This window comes from Cydia amplana, chromosome 24, assembly GCF_948474715.1.
Source record: "Cydia amplana chromosome 24, ilCydAmpl1.1, whole genome shotgun sequence".
Lineage (NCBI taxonomy): Eukaryota > Metazoa > Arthropoda > Insecta > Lepidoptera > Tortricidae > Cydia > Cydia amplana.
This window is the reverse complement of record NC_086092.1, coordinates 7,877,438-7,903,809: the sequence shown is the minus strand read 5'-3', so window position 1 is coordinate 7,903,809 and position 26,372 is coordinate 7,877,438. Positions and strand designations below refer to the sequence as shown.

General features: G+C 39.6%; 1 protein-coding gene across 1 annotated transcript; it reads right to left on the bottom strand.

Moving 5' to 3' along the window:
• Positions 1-1,736: 1,736 nt before the first annotated feature.
• On the bottom strand, positions 1,737-13,809 carry LOC134659075 (zinc finger protein 658B-like). Its single transcript, XM_063514680.1, has 10 exons — positions 13,710-13,809; positions 12,928-13,170; positions 12,547-12,804; positions 10,349-10,690; positions 4,479-4,601; positions 3,858-4,211; positions 3,468-3,734; positions 2,105-2,746; positions 1,883-2,064; positions 1,737-1,778 (listed from the first exon to the last, which is right to left on the bottom strand). Exons 1-10 carry the CDS (start codon positions 13,807-13,809, stop codon positions 1,737-1,739), a joined length of 2,553 nt encoding a protein of 850 aa, XP_063370750.1.
• Positions 13,810-26,372: the final 12,563 nt, after the last annotated feature.

The window sequence follows — 26,372 nt, the reverse complement described above, 5'->3', positions numbered from 1 at the left end:
ACCTTATAGCCGTTTAGACTCTCGGCTCGCGGCGCGTCACGTGGCTCGCCTCGACACACTCGCGTTTGACTTGTCATTCGGTTATAAACCTTATGCCGTGCCGTTAGTGTTAGCTGCGATTATATTAGCTCGATGAGCTTGCAGGCCACGAGACGAGCCGCGAGCCCACCGCTCACACTCGCGTCTCGTGGCGCGGCTCGTCTCGTGGCTCGCGCGAGAGTCTAAACGGCTATTAGGATTTATGATAATTATGATTGGTTCTATTATTAGATTGAAACGGAGTGTACATTATAATGCACATGGGGCAGTACAAGGTAGAGGAATGAAACACAAGTAAGATTTTTTTTATTGCTCTATTTTACATTATTTTGCCATATTTTTGATTTCATGAATAATTTCATTGCATAATATAGGATATTATGTATGTACTTTACAGTAGTTGACTTGAAATGTTCTACAACCTTACTATAATATTACTAGGGAACCAATCAAATTATTTTGAAGTGAAAACTTCTTTAGCGGCGCTGGGCACTTTTTGAGGTGGGGAAAAAATGATAAACTCGTGACAGCGTAAGGCGATCACGTGACCGTAAGGGGCGTAAAAGGCGATCACGTGACCGTAAGCCCCGTAAGGTGACCACTCATAATTTAAATGGCATTTAAATCAATAAAGAAAAACTCAATGTTATTTGACATTTATGTTGCGGACTCCTTTTCAAGACTCTTTACCTATGTTTAAATAATTTGACGTTGTCATGGCAGTATGTAAATAAACCTGTCAATGAAAAAGTGTGATCTTATTTGAGAATGATAATAATATATAATAAATAAATAGAATACCTCCGCTAAACGTATGTATCGTGTTACCGGGCGTCGGTAACATAGTATAGTGAAGTGAGTTTTCACTTCTATCGGCACTCCCGGAGTGCAACCGTTGTTGCTTGTTTTATATACAACTTGGGGCCGATTGCATATTAACAAACTACAACTAATATTACAAGCGGAACTCCTTATTTAATAAGTGAAATTAGAAAAGGAGTTCCGCTTGTAATATTAGTTGTAGTTTGTTATGCAATCGGCCCTTGATTGGGTCCCTAGTTGTATAGATGTCACTTTTTTACATACATCACACGAAAGTGGTCTAAACCCGGTATGAGTTCGTGTATGTTTATTCAGCCGACTATTAGATGTGAAACTCTTTCCACATATCTTGCATGGGTATGGTTTTTCGCCAGTATGAAGCCGTGTATGAATTGTTAATTCACTCCCAGTTATAAATCGTTTTTTACATACGTCACTACGTATATGGTGTAAAGCCGGTGTGAATTCGTAAATGTATATTTAACCCACCTCTAGTTGGGAAACGCTTTCAACATGTTTCGCAATAGTATGGTGTCAAGCCGGTGTGAATTCGTATATGTTTATTCAGCCGACCATTAGTTACGAAACTCTTTCCACATATCTTGCATGTGTATGATTTTTCGCCAGTATGAATCCGTGTATGAATTTTTAAATCAGACCTAGTTCTAAATCGTTTTTTACATACGAAACACGAATATGGTCTTATGTCCCCATGAATCAGTATATGATTTCTTAATTGACTCGAATATATAAATCGTTTTTTACAAACGTCACACAAATATGGTCTTGTGTCACCGTGAATCAGTGTATGTTTTTTTAAATCAGTCCCAGTTCTAAATCCTTTTTTACATACGTCACACGAATATGGTCTTATGTCAACATGAATCCGTGTATGACGTTTTAAATGACTCGAATATCTAAATCGTTTTTTACATACGTTACATAAATATGGTCTTATGTCTCCATGAATCATTGTATGAACTTTTAAACTACTCCTAGTTCTAAATCGTTTTTCACATACGTCACACGAATATGGTCTTATGTCTCCATGAATCAGTGTATGACATTTTAATTTACTCCTAGTTCTAAATCGTTTTTTACATACGTCACACAAATATGGTCTTATGTCACTATGAATCCGTGTATGTTGTTTTAAGCAATTCACAGTTCTAAATCGCTTTTTACATACGTCACACGAATATGCTCTTATGTCGGTATGAATCAGTATGCTTTTTTAAATTACTCCCAGTTCCAAATCGTTTTTCACATACGTCGCACGAATATGGTCTTATATCCGTGTGAATTCGTATATGTCTATTCAACTGGCCTCTAGTTAGGAAACGCTTTCCACATGTTTCGCAGTTGTATGATTTCTCTCCTATGTTATTCCATTTAAAGTCCTTAGACTTTGACTGTATTGAGTGCGTTTTAATATGATGCTTTAAGCTATTTTTTCGCTGAAATATTTTACCGCAAATGTCACACTCATAATTATGAATATCTAAATGTTCATACATTTGTTTAGTGCGAGCTACACACGTATTCTCACAATCAATATCGATGTTTTTCTCGTCAGTATCCAATTCCCTATCAGTACCCGCTTGTGGATGGTGTGTGGTAGGTACATGCATATGAATCATGATATGTTTCTTCAAATCGGATTTCAGTGCAAAAGTTTCTCCGCAAAGATCACATGTTGATTTCTCATAGTCGACTCTAGTGTGTACTTCCTCTGTATCAGATTCCGTGTCAGTGTGTGTTATGTAGTGGGTATCGTCGCTGGCGAGAGCCTCGTGGTGTTGGAGGCGTTTGAGAAGCACGCAGCAGTCCCGAATATCGTATTTGCGGCACAGGGCGAGCTCCTGCGTCCAGTGACCATCAAATGCTGAAATATTTATAACTCTGTCTTAAAATAATAAAAGACCAAATATTTAAACTAATTATCATTTTGACTACTAGTACTAGTCTAAAAATACTTCCGAAGTTATTAAATTACATCGGTAAGTTAAAATAAGTATACCTTTCTTTGCCATACCGCCAAACAACGTGTTATAGGAGGCATCCGCGACAGATGAACGCACAAAAGTAAAAATAACAGTAACTAATTAAAAGTAAAGTAAAATTATTATTTATAGTGTGTCAAAGGTCTGTTTGATTTCAAACATAGACAGAGAGAATCATACTATCTTTGTCTTACACTAGTACCAGCACCCAAAAGAAAAGGTTGAGTATAGTTTTTTTGTTCCTATGTACTGACAAGATTTGGTTGACCCAGTATAAGTCTGTACTGATTAGGTGCCCTATCTATGTTCGTGCACTCTTCTTGACTATTTGAAAAATGACAATTTTTAAGGCCCCTTTAATATTCAGGAACATAAAAAACAAATTAGGACCTGTATAACCTTAAAATGGCGGGTGGACCTTATTTTGATGAGCTCTTTCTAGGAATAGGTACACCAGTGTTTATTAAAGGTGAGGTACACTGAAGATTGAAGTCCACCCGCCATCCTGACGGTCAACGCATTCGTGTTTCTATACTACGTTGCTACTTATTACTGCGTCCTCAGATTTTGACGGCGACGATACGAATAACGGAATAAACTCACCATTATAGTGCCCACTCCCTTCCTGCTCCGCGCTTGAAGCCCTGTGGATATCCACCATATGATCCATGACGTGTTTCAATAAATCTGACTTTAAACTGAAGCTTTCACCACACAGATCACATATCGGTGCTTTCTCTCTAGCGTATAATTCGTCAGTATCAGATTCCGTGTCAGTATGAGTTGTGTCTTGGCACTTGGCGAGGGCTTCAACGTGTGGGAGGCGTTCGAGTGTCACGCAGCAATCTCGGAGCAGAGAGCCAACCCGACCTGGTAACAATGGATATTAAAATATAGTCTTATTTTTATTTCACTTTACTTTTCCAAATCATGGATATCAATATAGTGAGCACTTCAAACAAACAGCATCATATAAAACAATTCAGAACTTACCATTAACTACTAAAGTGACGTCAGGTCGATATGGACACTCCTGTCCCAATACAAGCTCATCTTTGACGTCATGGTCTGTGTACAGGCCAGCCAGCATGGCTGCCTCGCTCACACCACACTCACTGCCGGAGCATGAGGCTGTCTGTGAGGGCACCAACTCCGGCTGCACAACCTCATCCTTGACTCCATGGTTGTCCAGCCCGGACAGCATGGCTGCCTCGCTCACACCACACTCACTGTCGGAGCACGGATCTTCATTGACTTCATTTCCACACTCCATCTCTTGCTTGACACACTCTGCCTCCTTCAGACTGTCTGAATGATGTCCATTCTGTAGTTCTTCTTTGATGTGTACTGCTAAATAAAAAAGATTCATTTAATCAATTTAAATACAGAATAAATGCAAAATGAATGAATGAGCCTTGAGTGTAGACTATTTTTTTTTAATAAAACATACTAATCCTTTTCCTTTGGGTGCTAGTACTGGTGTAAGACCAATATAGTGTAATACTCTCTGTCTATATTTGAAATGAGACAGTCCTTTGACAAATTATAACCATTTTGCTTCTCTTAGCTACAGTATGTATGCAACTTACTATGTATCAACACTCGGCGACTCACCTGGCGCCGCGCCGGGCGGCGGGTGCTCGGGCTCCGCTTCTGGCTCGGCGGGCTCCTCCTTCACGCGCACACACTCAGACAGTCCCCTGGAACCTTCCATTCTAGACTCATGCAACAGCTCAACTTTTAATAGTATAAACCATGTAACAACAACAACAGACTAATGCGATGATCAAATTAATAATACTTTTCAAATTAATAATATTATATATTTGAAAAGTATGAATAAATTATAAAATGAATAGCTTTCTGGAAAATTACTATTGTATTAAATACAAGATACCATGAATTTATTTCATATTTGCTGTATGTAAGTCATAAGTATATAAATATCAACATAACCTCAAACATAAAATGTCAATGTCATCTACACTGTCACTAAAGGCTTCTATAGACCCTGCAACAAATTGCATGCGATTTTTAACCGCCTTCAAAAAAAAAGGAGGTTCTCAGTTTGACCCGTATGTATGTATGTATGTATGTATGTATATTTGTTCGCGATTATCTCGCGTTTGGCTGAACCGATTTTGATGCGGTTTTCAGAAAACTGTTTCTTACATTCTGGAGAAGGTTTTAGTATACATAGATCTGAGCTGATGCTGAACCCTGGTTGTACCTAGTGGAACTCAGGTTTGGTGCAACATAGGCTCACGCTGTTTTGGTCATCCGACACGCCTTGATGAGCACTTGGGAGAGCAGTAACCAAGATAGAGCTGATGCTGAACCCTGGATGTACCTAGTGGAACTCGGGATGTACCTAGTGGAACTCAGGTTTGGTGCAACATAGGCCCACGCTATTTTGGTCATCCATCACATCATGATCAGCACTTGGGAGAGCAGTACCCAAGATAGAGCTGATGCTGAACCCTTGCTATACCTAGTGGAACTCAGGTTTGGTGCAAGGTAGGCCAACGCTATTTTGGTCATCCGTCACATCTTGATGAGCACTTGGGAGAGCAGTACCCAAGATAGAGCTGATGCTGAACCCTTGCTGTACTTAGTGGAACTCAGGTTTGGTGCAACATAGGCCAACGCTATTTTCGTCATCCGTCACATCTTGATGAGCACTTAGGAGAGCAGTACCCAAGATAGAGCTGATGCCGAACCCTTGCTGTACCTAGTGGAACTCAGGTTTGGTGCAACATAGGCCAACGCTATTTTGGTCATCCGTCACATCTTGATGAGCACTTGGGAGAGCAGTACCCAAGATAGAGCTGATGCTGAACCCTTGCTGTACCTAGTGGAACTCAGGTTTGGTGCAACATCGGCACACTTTGTTTTGGTTAACCGACTTGTCGTCGTGTGCCTATGTTGCAGAGTTCCACTAGGTGGGTCGATGAACTTTTTTCTAACTGCCTTTAAAAAAAGGACGATCTCAGTTTGACCCGTATGTATGTGTGTATGTTTGTTCGTGATTATCTCGCGTTTGGCTGAACCGATTTTGATTCGGTTTTCAGAAAAGTGTTTGTTACATTCTGGAGAAGGTTTTAGTGTACAGTAGGTACATGGATGGTTTGAAAAACCAATTGGACCCGGTAGGTGGCCATGCTATAATTTATGTTGCTGAATCCGATTTAGATAAAATAGTGGGAGTGGGAGTCGGACTCAGACTGGGACCGGGAATGCGAGTGGGAGTGGGAGCAATATACTTACAAATCGTTTAGCACCAAAACGTCATATTATGTTGTGTCGCGATTATCATCGAGTTAGGCCATCACCAACATTGGTAGGTAGTTACTAGCCCAAAACTAAATGGAGAGCCTAACAAACTAGTATTTTAGCCTAAAACCTAAAATAAATGAAGTACCTACCTATCACTAAAAAGTAAAAAATAAAATAAAATAAATAAAAAATAATTAAAAAATTAAAGATAAACAAAAATAAAACCAAAATAAAATAACTAAATATAATATCTTTTTTAAAAAAAGGGAACCGCCTTCAAAAAACCAACCCACTGAAAAGTACAAAATAATTTTTATATGGCACCCCTTTCGTGTCCAGTCCCTATCCCGTCGTAAAGCAAATTTTTGCCAAAAAGTAATTAATACCTAATAATAAGAAAATTAATAACCATTCGGGTAATTACTTAGTTTTTGAAGGCGGTGCCAAACCAACAAAAACAGTGTTTACTACCAATCAGAAAAAAAATACGAGTACGTAGTACCTACAAGAACTAAATTAATGAGTAAACTAAGAATGTCTTTATAATGCAAGTAAGTGCAGCGTTCTTTGTTGTCTAAAATATCGGTTCTCAAAAATTTTGGTTTGGCACCGACTTCAAAAACTAAGTAATTACCCGGATGATTATTAATTTTCTTATTATTAGGTATTAATTACTTTTTGGCAAAAATTTGCTTTACGACGGGATAGGGACTGGACACGAAAGGGGTGCCATATAAAAATTATTTTGTACTTTTCAGTGGGTTGGTTTTTTGAAGGCGGTTCCCTTTTTTTAAAAAAGATATTATATTAAGTTATTTTATTTTGGTTTTATTTTTGTTTATCTTTTAGATAATTTAGGATCAACAAAAATCGCACGAGATTGTAGATTACGTTTGGAGAGGCCTTAAGACATGATTGTCAACATGCGATAGATAAACATTAAATGCTGCTTCAAGGCTCCAATCTTATTGTAGTGTAGGGCAGGCGGCCATAATGCCGGCTACACACGTAACTATAAATCGTAGCGATTAATCTGTGCAGTCCGATTTGCGCAGTTTTATCTACCGTGTGCATGACAGATCGTTGTTTATTTTCCATAATTTTATTTTCTGTGGTATTTTCATTTGTAAAAAAGCATAGCTGTCATCTTGCATAGTCTGTCAAACCACTTTGTCAGTAGAAAAAGTCCCGAAATTCAAATTTTCTATGGGATTATAACCTTAGGGTTTATGATTGGTTTTGATTAGATTGAAACGGGACGGGGTGTACATTATAATATAATGCACATTGGGCAGTACAAGGCAGAGGAATGAAACGCAAGTAATATTTTTTAATTGCTCTATTCTATTTTATATTATTTTACCATTGTTGGCGACAAACCCGCCGCCGCATCAAATTCACTCCACAGCAACAGCGATGACGTCCACCGTCACGTCACCGTCCGGTTAACCGTTTGTATGGCGGAACAAAAAGGAAAGTTTGAAAAATGTATAGAGTTAGACCAAGAAAAGTCTGCAGCGATTTTGATAGCCCACACAGTGCAAGTGTTATTTACACGTCATAAAGTCATAGAAGTTTGACGTTTAAAATGACACTTGCACTGCGTGGGCTATCAAAATCGCTGCAGACTTTTCTTGGTCTAACTCTAGAGATTTTGGGACACTTTTTTCCTCCAATCCTGTCCTATGAAAAGGGCTCACGATCCTGACAAGAAATAACACAAAAGTGGCAGAATAGGTTACAATACTTATATAAAAATGGCAAAACATAAAAGAAACGCTCGTTTACACTTTGAAAATTTTTTAGTGACTTCATGTGACAGTAGTAACATATCATGCAGTTTTCAATAATAAACAAATTGATCTAAATAGTTTTATCAACACACTTGCTCGTAACGTGGAAATTATTGAACCACTTTTAGGCTCATAACCCTAGATATTACGCACGCGTGCTTTTTTATTATGTTATCGCACAAGTGTGGTAATGTATGATAACCGATCGAGTTAAGATTGTAGCTAATTTTATTGCTAATAATATGAACGGAGAGGGAGCCTTCTTAAATTGGCATGGCAGGCAGTGTGACAGATGCAGGACTTGGCTGTTTTAACAATTAAAATTTGACTAATGTATGTAAGTTTCTTTTTTTCCTCGCAAGTGTGTTGAAGTTGAAACACGTGTGCATTGGTCATTACACACATCGGCTTTCTAAATGCACAATACCGCCTCGTGTGTAATGACCAACGTAGCACACTTTTATCACAATGGACTATGACACATTTATGTATTTTACATAAATTCATCACTTTAAGGAGTTAGTACCTACTGATTAATTTTGAAAAGATTGTGTGAACTTTGCAATGACATGCGTAAATTCGCGCTGTAGGCTTAACCATAGAGTAATATAAGTAAAGAAAGAGTGGTAACTCCATACTTCAGTTTTCTTACCACAAAGCGAGTTATTTGGTAGTCCACATCTAGCGTCATGTAGCGGAATTTATCAGTACTGCTAGTTGACAATAGATGTCGCGGCGAAAGAAAACTCTAATGCTCAACAATTTTCAGCTAATATTATAACCAGATTAACTGGAAGTCTATTTTCAGCTCCATCTGTTTATAATATTAGTTGTAAATTGTTTTAGTAGTACATTTTTCGTCAGTAGCGACACTCGTGACATCTGGTGTCAAGTAGCGGTACTGATAGTTCCGCTACTTGACGTTAGACGTCGACTACGAAATAACTCGCGTTTTGGTAAGAAAACTGATGTATGGAGCTACCACTCTTTCTTTACTTACATTACTCTATGGCTTAACACAGGAGCGGCGCGACATATCTCGCCCGCGAGATAGACTACCCATCTTTTTGAAACTGATAAGAGGAAAGAGGACTAGGCTTCTCCATACCTTATTATAGATATTATAGAAAATATGTTTACACAATTTGATGTGTATTGACCTTTTTTATTACAAATTATACGAAATATCTGGGAGACCGAGCTTTGCTCGGAAAACATAAAAACTCAAAAACCCAGTCGTCCCCCTCCCTAAATAGTCTTACGTAATAAATGAATGGTGCCAATGTGCCTCTCTACATCTCTTTTTCAATCAATCAATCAATAATTTTATTTCGTCATCATAGGTGTAAATACATTAGTACAGGTGTTAGGGTGTTTTTTCAATGCAGCATCTATGATGTACCTTTCCGGCTTACGATATTTAAAATATAGCTAAGTAATACAATTATTTTCGCACAAACCGCTTGTTACATATGTCTAGGGAAAACCGCTTTTCTCCAGTATGTGTTAATTCATGTTTCCTTAAGGTTGACAGTTGCGTGAACCGTTTGTTGCATATTTTGCATGTGTATGGTTTTTCCCCACTATGAATCCGTGTGTGGTTTTTTAAATCAGTCCCAGTTCTAAATCGTTTTTTACATACGTCACACAAATATGGTCTTATGTCTCCATGAATCCGTGTATGAACTTTTAAATTACCCCCAGTTCGAAATCGTTTTTCACATACGTCACACGAATATGGTCTTATGTCACCATGAATCCGTGCATGTTGTTTTAAGCACTTTATAGTTCTAAATCGTTTCTTACATACGTCACACAAATATGGTCTTATGTCTCCATGAATCCGTGTATGAACTTTTAAATTACTCCCAGTTCTAAATCGTTGTTCACATACGTCACACATATATGGTCTTATGTCTCCATGAATCAGTGTATGATTTTTTAATTCACTCCTAGTTATAAATCGTTTTTCACATACGTCACACGAATATGGTCTTATTATGTCACTATGAATCCGTGCATGTTGTTTTAAGCACTTCACAGTTCTAAATCGTTTTTCACATACGTCACACGGATATGGTCTTATGTCCGTGTGAATTAGTAAATGTATTTTCAACAGATCTATAGCTAGGAAACGCTTGCCACATGTTTCGCAGTTGTATGATTTATCTCCTATGTTATTGCATTTAAAGTCCTTAGAGTTTGACTGTGTTGAGTGCGTCTTAATATTATGCTTAAAGCAATTTTTTCGCTGAAATATTTTACCGCAAATGTCACACTGATAAGTATGAATTTCTGAATTTTCATACAATTGTTTTGTGTGAGCTACGTACATATGGATCATAACATGTTTCATTAAATTTGAGTCTAGAGCAAATTTTTCGCCACAAAATTCACATGTAGGTTCATTCTCACAGTCAATATCGATGTTTTTCTCTTCAGTATCTGATTCCCTATCAGTACCCGCTTGTGGATGGTGTGTGGTAGGTACATGGATATGAATCATGATATGTTTCATCAAATCGGATTTCAGTACAAAACTTTCTCCACAAAGATCACATGTTGGTTTCTCATAGTCGACTCTAGTGTGTACTTCCTCTGTATCTGATTCCGTGTCAGTTTGAGTTATGTTTTGGGTGTCGTTGGCGGCGAGAGCCTCGTGGTGTTGGAGTCGTTCGAGGCGCACGCAGCAGTCCCGAACAGCGTGTTTGCGGCACAGGGCGCGCTCCTGCTCCTGCGTCCATTGACCAGCAAATGCTGAAACATTGTTACACTGTCTTAACATGTTATAAGACCACATAGATGGTTTCAATGAATTATCACGCTGACTAGGCAGTCTAAAAATATTTCCAAAGTCATTAAATTACATCGGTATATTAAAATAACTAAAGAAACCTTTCTTTGCTATACCGCCTAGTAACATGTACGAGGCGTCGGCGACAGATGTTGAAGTTGTTGGTGGACGCACCAAAAGTAGAAAATAAGGAAATAAGAAGAACGAGTTTTTGTTCTAGTTCGGTTGGTTATCTACTGTAAAATTGCAACCCGTCCCGCCAACACCCGCCTTTTAAATAAGTATAGTATGCAGTATGCACTTATACATGTCAAATTGTCAATGTATTCGTGTTTCTATGGAAGCGGTCAACATAGTAAATGTTGCTAATTATTACTGCATCCTTAGATCTTGACCGCGATTATACAAATAACCGAATAAACTGCGAGCGTCAGGATGGCGGGTGGACCTCAGCGAATTTGAACGAAATATTTATAAACATATTATACTTTCGGTGTACTTTAGTGTACCTTTAATAAAAATAAAATAAAATAAATATCAGGTGGGCGGGTGGACCTTAGTTTGAGCATAGCTCGTTTTAGGGACGAGTAGGAAGGACTCAACCCAAGGGAGCTGAGAATCTTCACAGACGGATCAAAGACAAGGTCAGGCACTGGCGCTGGGGTTTTCTCAGAGGACCTAAACATACACATCTCAACACCACTTGGTGCCCATAACACAGTCTTCCAGGCGGAATGTATGGGCATCATAATGGCAGCACACGCAATCGTCTCAAGGGAAGTAATGGACTACCCCATCCGCATACTGTCTGATAGTTGATCAGTACTGCAAGCTCTACAAAGTTATACTCTCACTTCAGGGCTAATTTACGAATGCCACAAAGCTCTGTCAGAGGTATGTACCACCAATGGCGTAACTCTGCAGTGGATCAAAGGACACAGCAACTCACGAGGTAACGATGCAGCCGACATCCTGGCGAGAGGTGGCTCGGAACTGAAGGTGGCAGGACCTGAGCCAATTATACCTCTGCCATTTGCCTGGCTCCGGAACATGCTGCGACATAACACCAAGGTAAAACACCAACAATACTGGTCTAACCTAGGCACCTGCAGGCAGGCGAAGGAAGCCCTCCCGACACTCAACCCCAATCTGTCACGGAGGCTGCGACAGCTGAAGAGACCACAGCTCCGGCTTATAGCTGGGGCCATAACCGGCCACGCCTCATTTAACAAACACCTACTAACCCTACGTGTTACAGATAGCCCCCTCTGCAGGGCGTGCATGGAGGCAGAGGAGACAGCCGCCCACGTCATTCTCGAATGCCCAGGGGTGGCAGAATACCGGGCACAACACCTCGGCTCACCGGGGTCGCTCCCAGAAGTCGTCGGCAACGTCAAGGGTCTGCTAGGCTTCCTGGTAGAGCTGGGTTGGCAGGAATAGGCCGCCAACCCATCACGCAAAATAGGCGCAATAATATGACGTCGAGTTGCGGAAACCAAGCCCGCGAATACCTATAACCTATAACCTATATAGGGACGAGTAAACTGATTTCTATCAAAGGTTTACAGAAGTACACTGAAAGTGCACTATAACTACATACTTGGAGTGCGGTATAATGCAAGATTACACAGGTCCACCCGCCATCCTGACGTCAGAATGGCGGGTGGACCCTTTTTGTTAAATATCTCGTTTCTGGGAGAAGTACACTGGATTCTATTAAAGGTACACTAAAGTACACCGAAAGTACAATATGTTTATAAATATTTCGTTCAAATTCGCTGAGGTCCATCCGCCATCCTGACGCTCACAATAAACTCACCATAACTGTGCCCACTGCCTTCCTGCTCCGCGCTTGAAGGCCTGTGGATATGATCCATGACGTGGTTCAATAAATCTGACTTTAAACTGAAGCTTTCACCACACAGATCACATATCGGTGCTTTCTCTCTAGCATATAATTCGTCAGTATCAGATTCCGTGTCAGTATGAGTTGTGTCTTTGCGCTTGGCGAGCGGCTCGACGTGTGGGAGGCGTTCGAGTGTCACGCAACAATCTCGGAGCAGAGAGCCAACCCGACCTGGTAACAATGGACATTAAAATATAGTCTTATTTTTATTTCACTTTACTTTTCCAAATCATGGATATCAATATAGTAAGCACTTCAAACAAACGGCATCATATAAAACAATTCAGAACTTACCATTAACTACTAGAGTGACGTCAGGTCTATATGGACACTCCTGTCCCAGAACAAGCTCATCTTTGACGTCATGGTCTGTGTACAGGCCGGCCAGCATGGCTGCCTCGCTCACACCACACTCACTGTCGGAGCACGGATCTTCATTGACTTCATTTCCACACTCCGTCTCTTGCTTGACACACTCTGCCTCCTTCAGACTGTCTGAATAATGTCCATTCTGTAGTTCTTCTTTGATGTGTACTGCTAAAAAAAAAGATTAATTTAATCAATTCAAATACAGAATAAATGCAAAATGTAATGATGAGCCTGTGTGAAAAAAAAAAGAAGTGAAACCTAACCATAACATGAAGTGATCAATTTTAATAACAAAACTTCCATGAAACACATACATATTAAATGTATTAACTTATCTTAAGTCAAAAATTGCTCAACATGTTTCACTGTGTACCAAGGAGCATCATCAGGAGCAAGCAGTGGCAGACAAATGCAGACTCAAACGACTGCTGACTAATCTTCCATAATGGACAATGTTTTAATTTTAATAAATAGAAATATTTGTAAATTCAAAGTGTCTGGATTGTAAAGTTGACCGATATAACCCTGGAGCTCTTAAACACCTAGTCCCGACACTAAATATTGCTCATATATCAGGAGACTGATAGCAACGTTACAGGTGCTATTAGGAGCAACAGTAAATAGGTGAGTTACCTAACGTAACCATGTTGCATCGCTTAACTACTGTGTGTATGCACCTTACTATATACCAACACTCGGACCCTCACCTTGCTCCGCGCCGGGCGGCGGGTGCTCGGGCTCCGCTTCTGGCTCGGGGGGCTCCTCCTTCACGCACACTAACTCAGACAATCCGGTGGAACCTTCCATTCTACATTCATCAACTTTTAATACTAACAACAAATCAAGCGATGATCAAATTACAAACTGTTGGAAATTGTCTGTGTAGTCTATGCCGTACATTAGGTGTCAAATATTTTGTATCTGTGATCTTTCTCTTTCTCGCTGTCCTCAGCTCATGCAGCCGTAAGATTGTGTCGTCCCATTTATTTTAATTATTTTACTTTTACAACTTATACAAATCTTTATTTTATCTCAATGTTTCTAATGATATAAAACTAGATATAGTGCTGTGTTAATTTGGTGTATTAATACAGACTGATATCATAACTTTGCGTTATTCTTTTACCGTGATCTCGGCTAGTCCTTCGCCTGCTTCCCTGTGCCCGTGTTCCTTATATATCTCTAACAGGTTCAGGGCCTAGGTACAAAAGCTGCAGAAAAGCTAAAAGGCGTTGAGATATTCCCAGATTACCCGAGTTACGGCAATGGCGCAACCAGGGACAACCACGTGCCACATAACCTCCATGTCCAGCCTAGAAAAACTGAAAGGCTTGGAAAATTGGATTAATTGGAAGTTCGCTGTGAGAATGGTGCTTACCCTTGACGGTTTATGGGGCTGCGTCGAAGGCACAGACGCGGACACTACCAAGGATGGACGGGCTTTAGCGAAAATTTGCCTGTCTTGCGAACCACACCTCTACCAAATCGTGCGGAATGCGACGACCGCTAAGGACGCTTGGAAAGCGTTGTCCGATACATTTGAAGACAAAGGACTGTACAGGCGAGTACTTTTATTACGTAAACTACATCGAATTGAATATGGTCACTTTGCGGGCATGTCGGAATACATTGAAGGTGTCCTTAAGCTCGTCACGCAACTAGCTGATATTGGAAAGGTTATCGAAGATGCAGAGACGGCTGAAATTTTGCTCTCAGGCTTACCGGAAGAGTTCAACATACTAGTGTCCAGCCTTGAAGCGGCTAACCTCAGCGGCACCTTATCAAGTGAGGTGGTCCGAACCAGACTACTTCAAGAAGATCACAGGCGAAGCCAATGTAACACTACAGACAACTTAGCCCTTATGGCTAACAGGAAGAAGAGGACCAACAATAACTTATGTACTTATTGTCAGAGAAAAGGCCACTCCGCAAACCGCTGCTTTAAGAAGAAGCGAGAAGAAGCAAAGAAAACTGGACAGGAACACACTATGTTTGCTTCAGCTTACTCGGCAACACATTCCAAGGAATATGTGCTCGACAGCGGGGCATCGGCTCACATGGCTGGTGACTTATCTCTACTTCATGATGTCAAGGACAAGAAATGTGTGATCACAGTAGCCAATGGACATCAATTAAATAGTGAAGTTGTTGGTAAGACTCTTATATCACCTGAATTGACTCTAAATAATGTGTTATATGTACCTAATTTAGCGAAAAATTTAATGTCTGTTAGTGAAATTACAAAAAATGGTTATGTTGTAGTGTTCTCTAATAATTATTGCAATATCTATAGCTCTTGTCAAATCACAGGCAATAAGGTTTTAACTATTAATAAGCAAGATGGGCTCTATAAGTTGAAAGTGGATGAGCAAACTCGACCTGACCCCCAATTAGGCAACTCTATGTCCCTGCATGGGCAAGGATCCATGAGTGCCAATGCTGCTGACGCTGCTGTGCCTTACTCTATTATGCATAAGCGTCTTGGTCATTTGAACCAGCAAGGTATGTCGGTATTAGGTGGAGGGAATAAGTGTAGTGTCGTATTTCAGGCTGAAGACGACAGTCATGCACAGTGCATCGCCTGCCTTACCGGGAAGATGTGTGAAACATCGTTTCCGCGGTCAAGTGCGGGGCGTGCTGCTAACCTTCTGGACCTGGTGCATAGTGACATCGCCGGACCGGTTCATGTACCCAGCTGGGGCGGAGCTCGGTATTTGCTGACATTCACCGACGACAAGTCAAGACGTACCTTTGGATATCTTCTGAAGAACAAGTCTGAGGTGAGTTCTCATTTTGTTAATTTTAAAACTTTAGTTGAAAATCAAACTGGATTGCGTATTAAAGTATTACGTACTGACCAGGGTACTGAATATTGCAATAAAACTTTGTCCGATTACCTTAAAAAGGCAGGAATAATTCACCAAACTACTTGTCCTTATTCTCCTTCTCAAAATGGTGTCAGTGAGAGAGCGAATCGTACGATTTTTGAAAAAGCTCGAGCTATGTTACAGGATTCTCAGTTACCTGATCGCTACTGGGGCGAGGCTGTTATGACGGCCATTTATTTAAAAAATAGGTCGCCTACCAGTGCATTATCAGGTGGAATTCCTGAATGCGAATGGACTGGATCTGATAGGTTAGATCTTAGTCATCTACGCGTGTTTGGCTGTGTAGCATACTCTCATGTGCCTAATCAGAAGAGACGTAAGCTGGATGCTAAAGCAAAACAGCATATTTTTGTAGGATATGGTGAAACATGCAAGGGATATCGCTTAATAGATCCAGTTAATCCTAAAAGGGTTATTTATTCTAGAAGTGTTGTGTTCCTTGAGGACAAATTTATAGGAAACAATCTATTACATGCAAATGCTGAGGCGAAGAGAGCAAATTTTATTATTTTTGATAATTTTATTAATGATAATTTTAAAAATGATAATAGAGGGAATAATACTTGCTGCAATAATATTTTAAACAATAACTGTGATATTAGTATAGGTAATAATGATTGTGATAATAATCTTAACCCTCCAAACAGCCATGATAATCATGTAAATTATAATTCACCTAATCAGGACTCTGTAACTGTTTCAGAGGAGGCGGCAAGCACACCAGTGCAATCACCTCTGTCTGAGCTGTATCGCACAACTGAAGACGCCACTGAGGATAGCGGCGAGGCTGTGGTGCTGTCTAGCCCCGTCACCTCACCACTGCAACCCTCTGCATCTTCAGATTACGAGCCGATGTTGGCGGTAGCAGAAGAGTCTGCTGTTCCGACCAACTCTCGCCCAGTGCGGAGTACTCGAGGTATATTTCCTGAAAGGTATAATGATTTCCATATTGATTCTCTGATGGCTACAGCAAGTTCATCGCAAGAGCCACTTACTTTCCGCGACGCCATGAATTCAGATGAAAAAGACGAGTGGTATGGTGCCATGGAGGTTGAGTTGGGCTCGATGGTCAAAAATGATGTGTGGGAGTTGGTAGACCGTCCAAAGAATGTTAATGTTGTGAAAAACAAATGGGTTTTTAAGAAAAAATACGACTCCACAGGTAATTTAAATAGGTATAAAGCAAGACTTGTTGCATGTGGGTATAGTCAAAAAGAAGGAATAGATTACTCTGATACTTATTCGCCTGTGGTTAGGCATTCAACACTAAGAATTTTATTTGCAATTGCAAATCAGTTGGATCTGTGTATGGACCATATTGACGTCACCACAGCTTTTCTAAATGGTGATTTAGCTGAAAAAATCTACATGGAGCAGCCAACTGGTTTCCAATCTAATAATAAAGTATGTTTGCTTAAAAAATGTATATATGGCTTGAAACAAGCTAGCCGGATGTGGAACATTAAAATACACACATTGCTTGCTAAAAACGGATTCATGCAAAGCAAATGCGAGCCATGCGTGTATGTTAAGAAAAATGAGACTGAGTACATAATTATAGCCTTATTTGTAGATGATTTTTATGTTTTTCACAATAATTGTATCGAAACAGTTACATCATTGCTAAAACAGCACTTTGAAATACGCCATCTTGGTACTTTAAAAAATTGTTTAGGCATGAATGTTACTAAGTACAATAATGTAACTGTTCTAGATCAGCATGATTATATTAAGAGGCTGCTTGAGCGCTACAACATGTCTGAGTGTAAACCAGTGTCAACTCCATTACCTGTAAATTATAAATTAGAAAAGTCCAACAAACATTTAGATGACAATGTTTATCAGTATAGGCAACTATTAGGCTCGCTTATGTTTTTGTCCGTCTGTACTCGCCCAGACATTTCATACGCGTGTAGCCAATTAAGTCAATTTAGTACATGTTTTGATGAAAGCCATTGGCGGATTGCAAAGCGGGTATTAAGGTACTTAGCCGGTACTATCAATTATGGCCTTTATTTCGAAAAAGATAAGAACTTTGAAATAAACGCTTTTGCAGACGCTGATTGGGCTAATGACATAACTGACCGCAAGTCTTATACTGGATTTGTAGTTAAACTTGGTAACTGTGTCATCAACTGGGAAGCCAGAAAACAGCGATGTGTCGCTCTTTCTAGTACAGAAAGTGAGTTTCTTTGTATTTCTGATGTTTGCAAGGACATATGTTTTATCAAGAATTTCTTGTCGGAAATTATTGATAAACAATTTAATGTCAATGTATTCAACGACAATCAAAGTGCGCAGAAATTGTTGTTAGTCAAGGAGTATTCCCATAGAAAAACTAAACATATAGACTTGCGGTACCATTTTGTTAAAGATTTAATACATGAAGGCAATATTAGTGTTAAATACTTGTGTACTGATGAAATGATAGCCGATGTGCTTACAAAACCATTGTGTGTGCAAAAGCACTTAAAATTTGTAAAAGGTCTGAAACTAAAATGCATAACTGAAAACTTGCATCCATAGCCGTTGCTACTTGTTATGTTTTAGAGTCACCGTATTAGTTAGTTTCTATTTCATGTTGTTCAGTATACTTGTTAAATATTCTATAATGTTGTAAGATTATCCAATGTACAGCATAAGGAGGCGTGTTGGAAATTGTCTGTGTAGTCTATGCCGTACATTAGGTGTCAAATATTTTGTATCTGTGATCTTTCTCTTTCTCGCTGTCCTCAGCTCATGCAGCCGTAAGATTGTGTCGTCCCATTTATTTTAATTATTTTACTTTTACAACTTATACAAATCTTTATTTTATCTCAATGTTTCTAATGATATAAAACTAGATATAGTGCTGTGTTAATTTGGTGTATTAATACAGACTGATATCATAACTTTGCGTTATTCTTTTACCGTGATCTCGGCTAGTCCTTCGCCTGCTTCCCTGTGCCCGTGTTCCTTATATATCTCTAACACAAACATAATACATATTTTATGAAAAGAATGAATAAGATGTAAAATAAATAGCTTTTTAGAAAATTACTATCGTATTAAATCCAAGATATCATTAATTAATTTTATATTCAATGGATATAATTTAAGTATTGAGCTATATTATCAACATAACCTCAAACAGAAAATGTCAATGTCAACTTCACAGTGTCACTAAAGGCTTCTCCAGACCTTGCAACAGGACCAACGAAAATCGCATGCGATTATCGATTACGTTTGGAGAGGCCTTAAGACACGATTGTCAACATGCGATAAAACGGGTTATTCCCACTAGTTACCACCAAGTTGTTACCAGTGGTAACTACTGGGAACATAAAGTCCGGTTCAGTCTATTCTTGTATTTCTTGTATAAGACGCAACGAGTAAAGTAGGCAGGCGGCCTGGCGGCCTCACACTCGGTTTACATTCTCGTTCGAGCCACGAGCCGAGGCGCGAGCCGTGCCACGAGACGCGCATAGAAGGTAGGATCCTATAGAAGTGGTAAACGCGTGCCTCCGTGAGGGACAAAACATACCTGAAGTATGGCAACCCTCCCCTCACCCCTTCCAGACTATATACTAGATTCATGCCCGAAATTCGAATTTTCTATGGGACTATTAACCTTATAGCCGTTTAGACTCTCGGCTCGCGGCGCGTCACGTGGCTCGCCTCGACACACTCGCGTTTGACTTGTCATTCGGTTATAAATCTTATGCCGTGCCGTTAGTGTTAGCTGCGATTATATTAGCTCGATGAGCTTGCGAGCCATGAGACGAGCCGCGAGCCCACCGCTTACACTCGCGTCTCGTGGCGCGGCTCGCGGCTCGTCTCGTGGCTCGCGCGAGAGTCTAAACGGCTATTAGGGTTTATGATAATTATGATTGGTTCTATTATTAGATTGAAACGGAGTGTACATTATAATGGACATGGGGCAGTACAAGGTAGAGGAATGAAACACAAGATTATTTTTATTGCTCTATTTTACATTATTTTGCCATGTTTTTGATTTCATGAATAATTTCATTGCATAATATAGGATATTATGTATGTACTTTACAGTAGTTGACTTGAAATGTTCTACAACCTTACTATAATATTACTAGGGAACCAATCAAATTATTTTGAAGTGAAAACTTCTTTAGCGGCGCTGGGCACTTTTTGAGGTGGGGAAAAAATGATAAACTCGTGACAGCGTAAGGCGATCACGTGACCGTAAGGGGCGTAAAAAGCGATCACGTGACCGTAAGCCCCGTAAGGTGACCACTCATAATTTAAATGGCATTTAAATCAATAAAGAAAAACTCAATGTTATTTGACATTTATGTTGCGGACTCCTTTTCAAGACTCTTTACCTATGTTTAAATAATTTGACGTTGTCATGGCAGTATGTAAATAAACATGTCAATGAAAAAGTGTGATCTTATTTGAAAATGATAATAATATATAATAAATAAATAGAATACCTCCGCTAAACGTATGTATCGTGTTACCGGGCGTCGGTAACATAGTATAGTGAAGTGAGTTTTCACTTCTATCGGCACTCCCGGAGTGCAACCGTTGTTGCTTGTTTTATATACAACTTGGGGCCGATTGCATATTAACAAACTACAACTAATATTACAAGCGGAACTCCTTATTTAATAAGTGAAATTAGAAAAGGAGTTCCGCTTGTAATATTAGTTGTAGTTTCTTATGCAATCGGCCCTTGATTGGGTCCCTTGTTGTATAGATGTCACTGTCAGCACCATCTATCTCGCTATACCGTAATCCAGTCAAGGATTAGACGTGGTCAAGGGCGCCTAGCCATTCAAAGACAGCATGCGGGAGAGGTGAGGCAGCAGCAGCAGATGGAGGAGAGATAGCGTTTTGTTTCATTTTCTGCAAACAATTGTCATCTTGGCTAGGCCCCCGTGACATTAGCCGTGCAAGCTGAAGACGCCGGTTCGACTCCGGCCTCCTTCACCGGTGGACTTGGTGGTAACTTTAATAATATTATACCTTCCTGAGGCTTGACAAATGTGTTAAGTTTTTTTTTTACCTGTACATGTTAATTGCATATAATAACACTTTCTGTACACATTCATGCAAATAAAACAATTACGACGTTTTTTTTTAAGTTTTCTTCATCTTTTATGATTTTGATCAGTCCGCGCTTGATCAATGTTTAACCTTAACTTTGTGCATTATTGTGATCTTACGTAAGAATTATCAAAACTCAAACCTGTCGTAAGAAAAAATACCCCTCCCGCGTAAAATAACACAATCCGTGAATGGTGGATTTGTGCATCACTAAACATTTTTTTTTTGCCTATACCGCATGTTACATATCTCACAGAAAAACGCCAGTATGAAGCCGTGTATGAACTTTTAAACAAGACGCAGTTCCAAAGCGTTTTTTACATACGTCACACGAATGTGGTCTAAAGCCGGTATGAGTTCGTGTATGTTTATTCAGCCGACTATTAGATGTGAAACTCTTTCCACATATCTTGCATGGGTATGGTTTTTCGCCAGTATAAATCGTTTTTTACATACGTCACTACGTATATGGTGTAAAGCCGGTGTGAATTCGTAAATGTATATTTAACCCACCTCTAGTTGGGAAACGCTTTCCACATGTTTCGCAATAGTATGGTGTCAAGCCGGTGTGAATTCGTATATGTTTATTCAGCCTACCATTAGTTACGAAACTCTTTCCACATATCTTGCATGTGTATGATTTTTCGCCAGTATGAATCCGTGTATGAATTTTTAAATCAGACCTAGTTCTAAATCGTTTTTTACATACGAAACACGAATGTGGTCTTATGTCCCCATGAATCAGTGTATGATTTCTTAATTGACTCGAATATATAAATCGTTTTTTACAAACGTCACACAAATATGGTCTTGTGTCACCGTGAATCAGTGTATGTTTTTTTAAATCAGTCCCAGTTCTAAATCCTTTTTTACATACGTCACACGAATATGGTCTTATGTCAACATGAATCCGTGTATGACGTTTTAAATGACTCGAATATCTAAATCGTTTTTTACATACGTTACATAAATATGGTCTTATGTCTCCATGAATCATTGTATGAACTTTTAAACTACTCCTAGTTCTAAATCGTTTTTCACATACGTCACACGAATATGGTCTTATGTCTCCATGAATCAGTGTATGACATTTTAATTTACTCCTAGTTCTAAATCGTTTTTTACATACGTCACACAAATATGGTCTTATGTCACTATGAATCCGTGTATGTTGTTTTAAGCAATTCACAGTTCTAAATCGCTTTTTACATACGTCACACGAATATGCTCTTATGTCGGTATGAATCAGTGTATGATTTTTTAAATCAGTCCCAGTTCTAAATCGTTTTTTACATACGTCACATAAATATGGTCTTATGTCACCATGAATCCGTGTATGACGTTCTAAATGACTCGAATATCTAAATCGTTTTTTACATACGTTACATGAATATGGTCTTATGTCCGTGTGAATTAGTAAATGTATTTTCAACTGATTTCTATCTATGAAACGCTTGCCACATGTTTCGCAGTTGTATGATTTCTCTCCTATGTTATTGCATTTAAAGTCCTTAGACTTTGACTGGGTCGAGTGCTTTTTAATATGATGCTTTAAGCTATTTTTTCGCTGAAATATTTTACTGCAAATGTCACACTCATAAGTATTCATTTCTGAACGTTCATACATTTGTTTAGAGCAACCTGCGTACATATGATGGATCATAACATGTTTCATTAAATTTGAGTCTAGAGTAAATTTCTCCCCACAAAATTCACATGTAGGTTCATTCTCACAGTCAATATCGATGTTTTTCTCTTCAGTATCCGATTCCCTATCAGGACCCGCCTGTGGATGGTGTGTGGTAGGTACATGGATATGAATCATGATATGTTTCTTCAAATCGAATTTCAGTGCAAAACTTTCTGCGCAAAGATCACATGTTGGTTTCTCATAGTCGACTCTAGTGTGTACTTGCTCTGTATCTGATTCCGTGTCAGTGTGAGTTATGTAGTGGGTGTCGTTGCTGGCGAGAGCCTCGTGGTGTTGGAGGCGTTCGAGGCGCACGCAGCAGTCCCGAATAGCGTGTTTGCGGCACAGGGCGCGCTCATGCTCCTGCGTCCAGTGACCAGCAAATGCTGAAACATTGTTACAGTCTTAACATGTTATAAGACCACATAGATGGTTTCAATGAATTATCACGCTGACTAGGCAGTCTAAAAATATTTCCAAAGTCATTAAATTACATCGGTATATTAAAATAACTAAAGAAACCTTTCTTTGCTATACCGCCTAGTAACATGTACGAGGCATCGGCGACAGTTGTTGAAGTTGTTGGTGGACGCACCAAAAGTAGAAAATAAGGAAATAAGAAGAACGAGTTTTTGTTCTAGTCCGGTTGATTATCTACTATAAAATTGCAACCCGTTCCGCCAACACCCGCCTTGTAAATAAGTATAGTATGCACTTATACATGTCAAATTGTCAATGTATTCGTGTTTCTATAGGTACTACATTGCTACTTATTGCTGTATCCTCAGATTTTGACCGCGATTATACAAATAACTGAATAAACTCACCATAACTGTGCCCACTGCCTTCCTGCTCCGCACTCGAAGCCCTGTGGATATGATCCATGACGTGTTTCACTAAATCTGACTTTAAACTGAAGCTTTCACCACAAAGATCACATATCGGTGCTTTCTCTCTAGCATATAAACCGTCAGTATCAGACTCCGTGTCAGTATGAGTTGGGTCTTTGCGCTTGGCGAGCGGCTCGACGTGTGGGAGGCGTTCGAGTGTCACGCAGCAATCTCGGAGCAGAGAGCCAACCCGACCTGGTAATAATGGACATTAAAATGTAGTCTTATTTTTATTTCACTTTACTTTTCCAAATCATGGATATCAATACAGTGAGCACTTCATTATAAAACAATTCAGAACTTACCATTAACTACTAGAGTGACGTCAGGTCGATATGGACACTCCTGTCCCAATACAAGCTCATCTTTGACGTCATGGTCTGTGTACAGGCCGGCCAGCATGGCTGCCTCGCTCACACCACACTCACTGCCGGAGCATGAGGCTGTCTGTGAGGGCACCAACTCCGGCTGCACAACCTCATCCTTGACTCCATGGTTGTCCAGACCGGCCAGCATGGCTGCCTCGCTCACACCACACTCACTGTCGGAGCCCGGATCTTCATTGACTTCATTTTCACACTCCGTCTCTTGCTTGACACACTCTGCCTTCTTCAGACTGTCTGAATAATGTCCATTCTGTAGTTCTTCTTTGATGTGTACTGCTAAATAAAAAAGATTAATTTAATCAATTCACATACAGAGTAAATGCAAAATGTAATGATGAGCCTGTGTGAAAAAAAAAAGAAGTGAAACCTGACCCTAACATGAAGTGATCAATTTTAATAACAAAACTTCCATGAAACACATACATATTAAATATATTAACTTATCTTAAGTCAAAAATTGCTCTACATGTTTCACTGTGTACAAAGGAGCATCATCAGAAGCAAGCGGTGGCAAACAAATGCAGACTCAAATGACTGCTGACTAATCTTCCATAATGGACAATGTTTTAATTTTAATAAATAGAAATATTTGTAAATTCAAAGTGTCTGGATTGTAACGTTGAACGATAACGACTCTTAAACACCTAGTCCCGACACTAAATCTTGCTCATATTTCAGGAGACTGATCTACATTACAGGTGCATCCACACCGCTGTGAACTGTTGTGGAGCAACAGTAAATAGGTCAGTTACCTAATGTAACTGTAGGGTATGCCAACAATTGTAATATGTCGGGTAGTTATATAATAAAGTCAGTTAGTGCCCAGCTTGCGTTTTACTTAATACATTCCATTGGCGCAGTCGGGATTTTTAATTAATTAGCGAGTATATACGCGTTTTCGATTATCTAAGTGATTATATAGGAGTGTGGTGTGCCGCGCATAATAAGTTTTTGTGGATTGTAAAATGCCAATCGGTAAAATCGAAGCGTTCGATCTAAGCTCTAAGCAATGGCCGGCTTACGTACGACGTGTCAAACAGTTTATTTTACTAAACGAAATTAAAGACACTTTAAAAGTGCCTACGTTAATTACCGTGGTTGGTGACGCGACTTACTCGTTAATGTGCGACCTTTGTGCTCCTAGCCACCCAGAGACAAAAACATTTGATGAACTCGTCAAGTTGGTTTCCGATCACCTCGAGCCGCAGCGCTCAGAAATCGCTGAGCGGCATATTTACCGACAACGGAGGCAACAACCTGGTGCACTCTAAAAAATGAAGACCAACTAAGAGCAGTTTTCTCTTAGTTGACGTTAAGTTAATTATAACAATTACGATCTTATATAAATCAAAGAAACCTGATTACTTAAATCAATAAGTGTATCTGTGATTGAACTAATAAAGTAGGTATGTTATTAATCCTAACAATTGTATACTTTGCATCTATCATTAACTTGTTGGCATAATTATGTAACGTAGGTTGATTCAATCCTTAACAAATTAATTAAAACAGATAAATATGGTAATAGTTATGAACATTTTAATAGTTTATGTGATTATTTTCTCTTTGTTGATTTACATAAGACTTGGTATTTTAATCAACTAAACATATAATATTTAGAACAACGAAGATAAAACATTCAATCCCATTATGATCAAGTTATTGTATTAATTACGTAACTAATATTCCATTCTATTAAGGAATTATTTGTTAAATCGATTTTATTCATAATTAAATTAAATAATCGGTTAATCCGTTCAATCAAGAGATAAGTAGGGGGGGCGCCGGTGCACCCGCGGTCCTCCCCGCCCGCGCCCCTTCGGCGCCTGTGACCGTGCGAGTGGGGAGTCAGTCTCAGCCTCGACGTTCAACATTCAACTACTTAGTCATTCAAGTACGCGTCAACGAAATAAACTTTACTTGTGCCTTTATTTCACGGCAAGCCTGGAACAGTGAACGTGTTACCTTTGCTTTGTGTACCTAATGTATAATAGTGTATGTGCAACATGGAGCAAGTGCTAATCGGGGCGACGGGAATAAAAGGCGCGGGGACGGGCCGGGATGGTTATGTGGGAATCCCTGTTGTGGACTAATGAGACCTCAGGTCTACCCAGTAAAACCCCTATTGGCCGCCTCAAGGCTTTAAGGCGAGGCACGGGAAACGATCGGGACCATGCTTCCGAAACCCCGCCAGCGGCTGTCCGAACTGCGGACTCGACTTCGGAGGAACTGTTCCCCTTTACTTCTCTAAGAGTGCGCCATTTTTTGCGCATTGGCCATCCCAGGGACCCTCGTGTAGGCGACAGACGTCCCCGAGCCTGCCGCCAACGGGTACCCATAAGGGGGAAATCGACGGTTGTACGCCAAACGGTCATTATATTTGTAGCCCGTTTTAAATGTTAATTATAATATATATGTAAGGTATGTAAAAGAAAGTTCGATTTTTAAA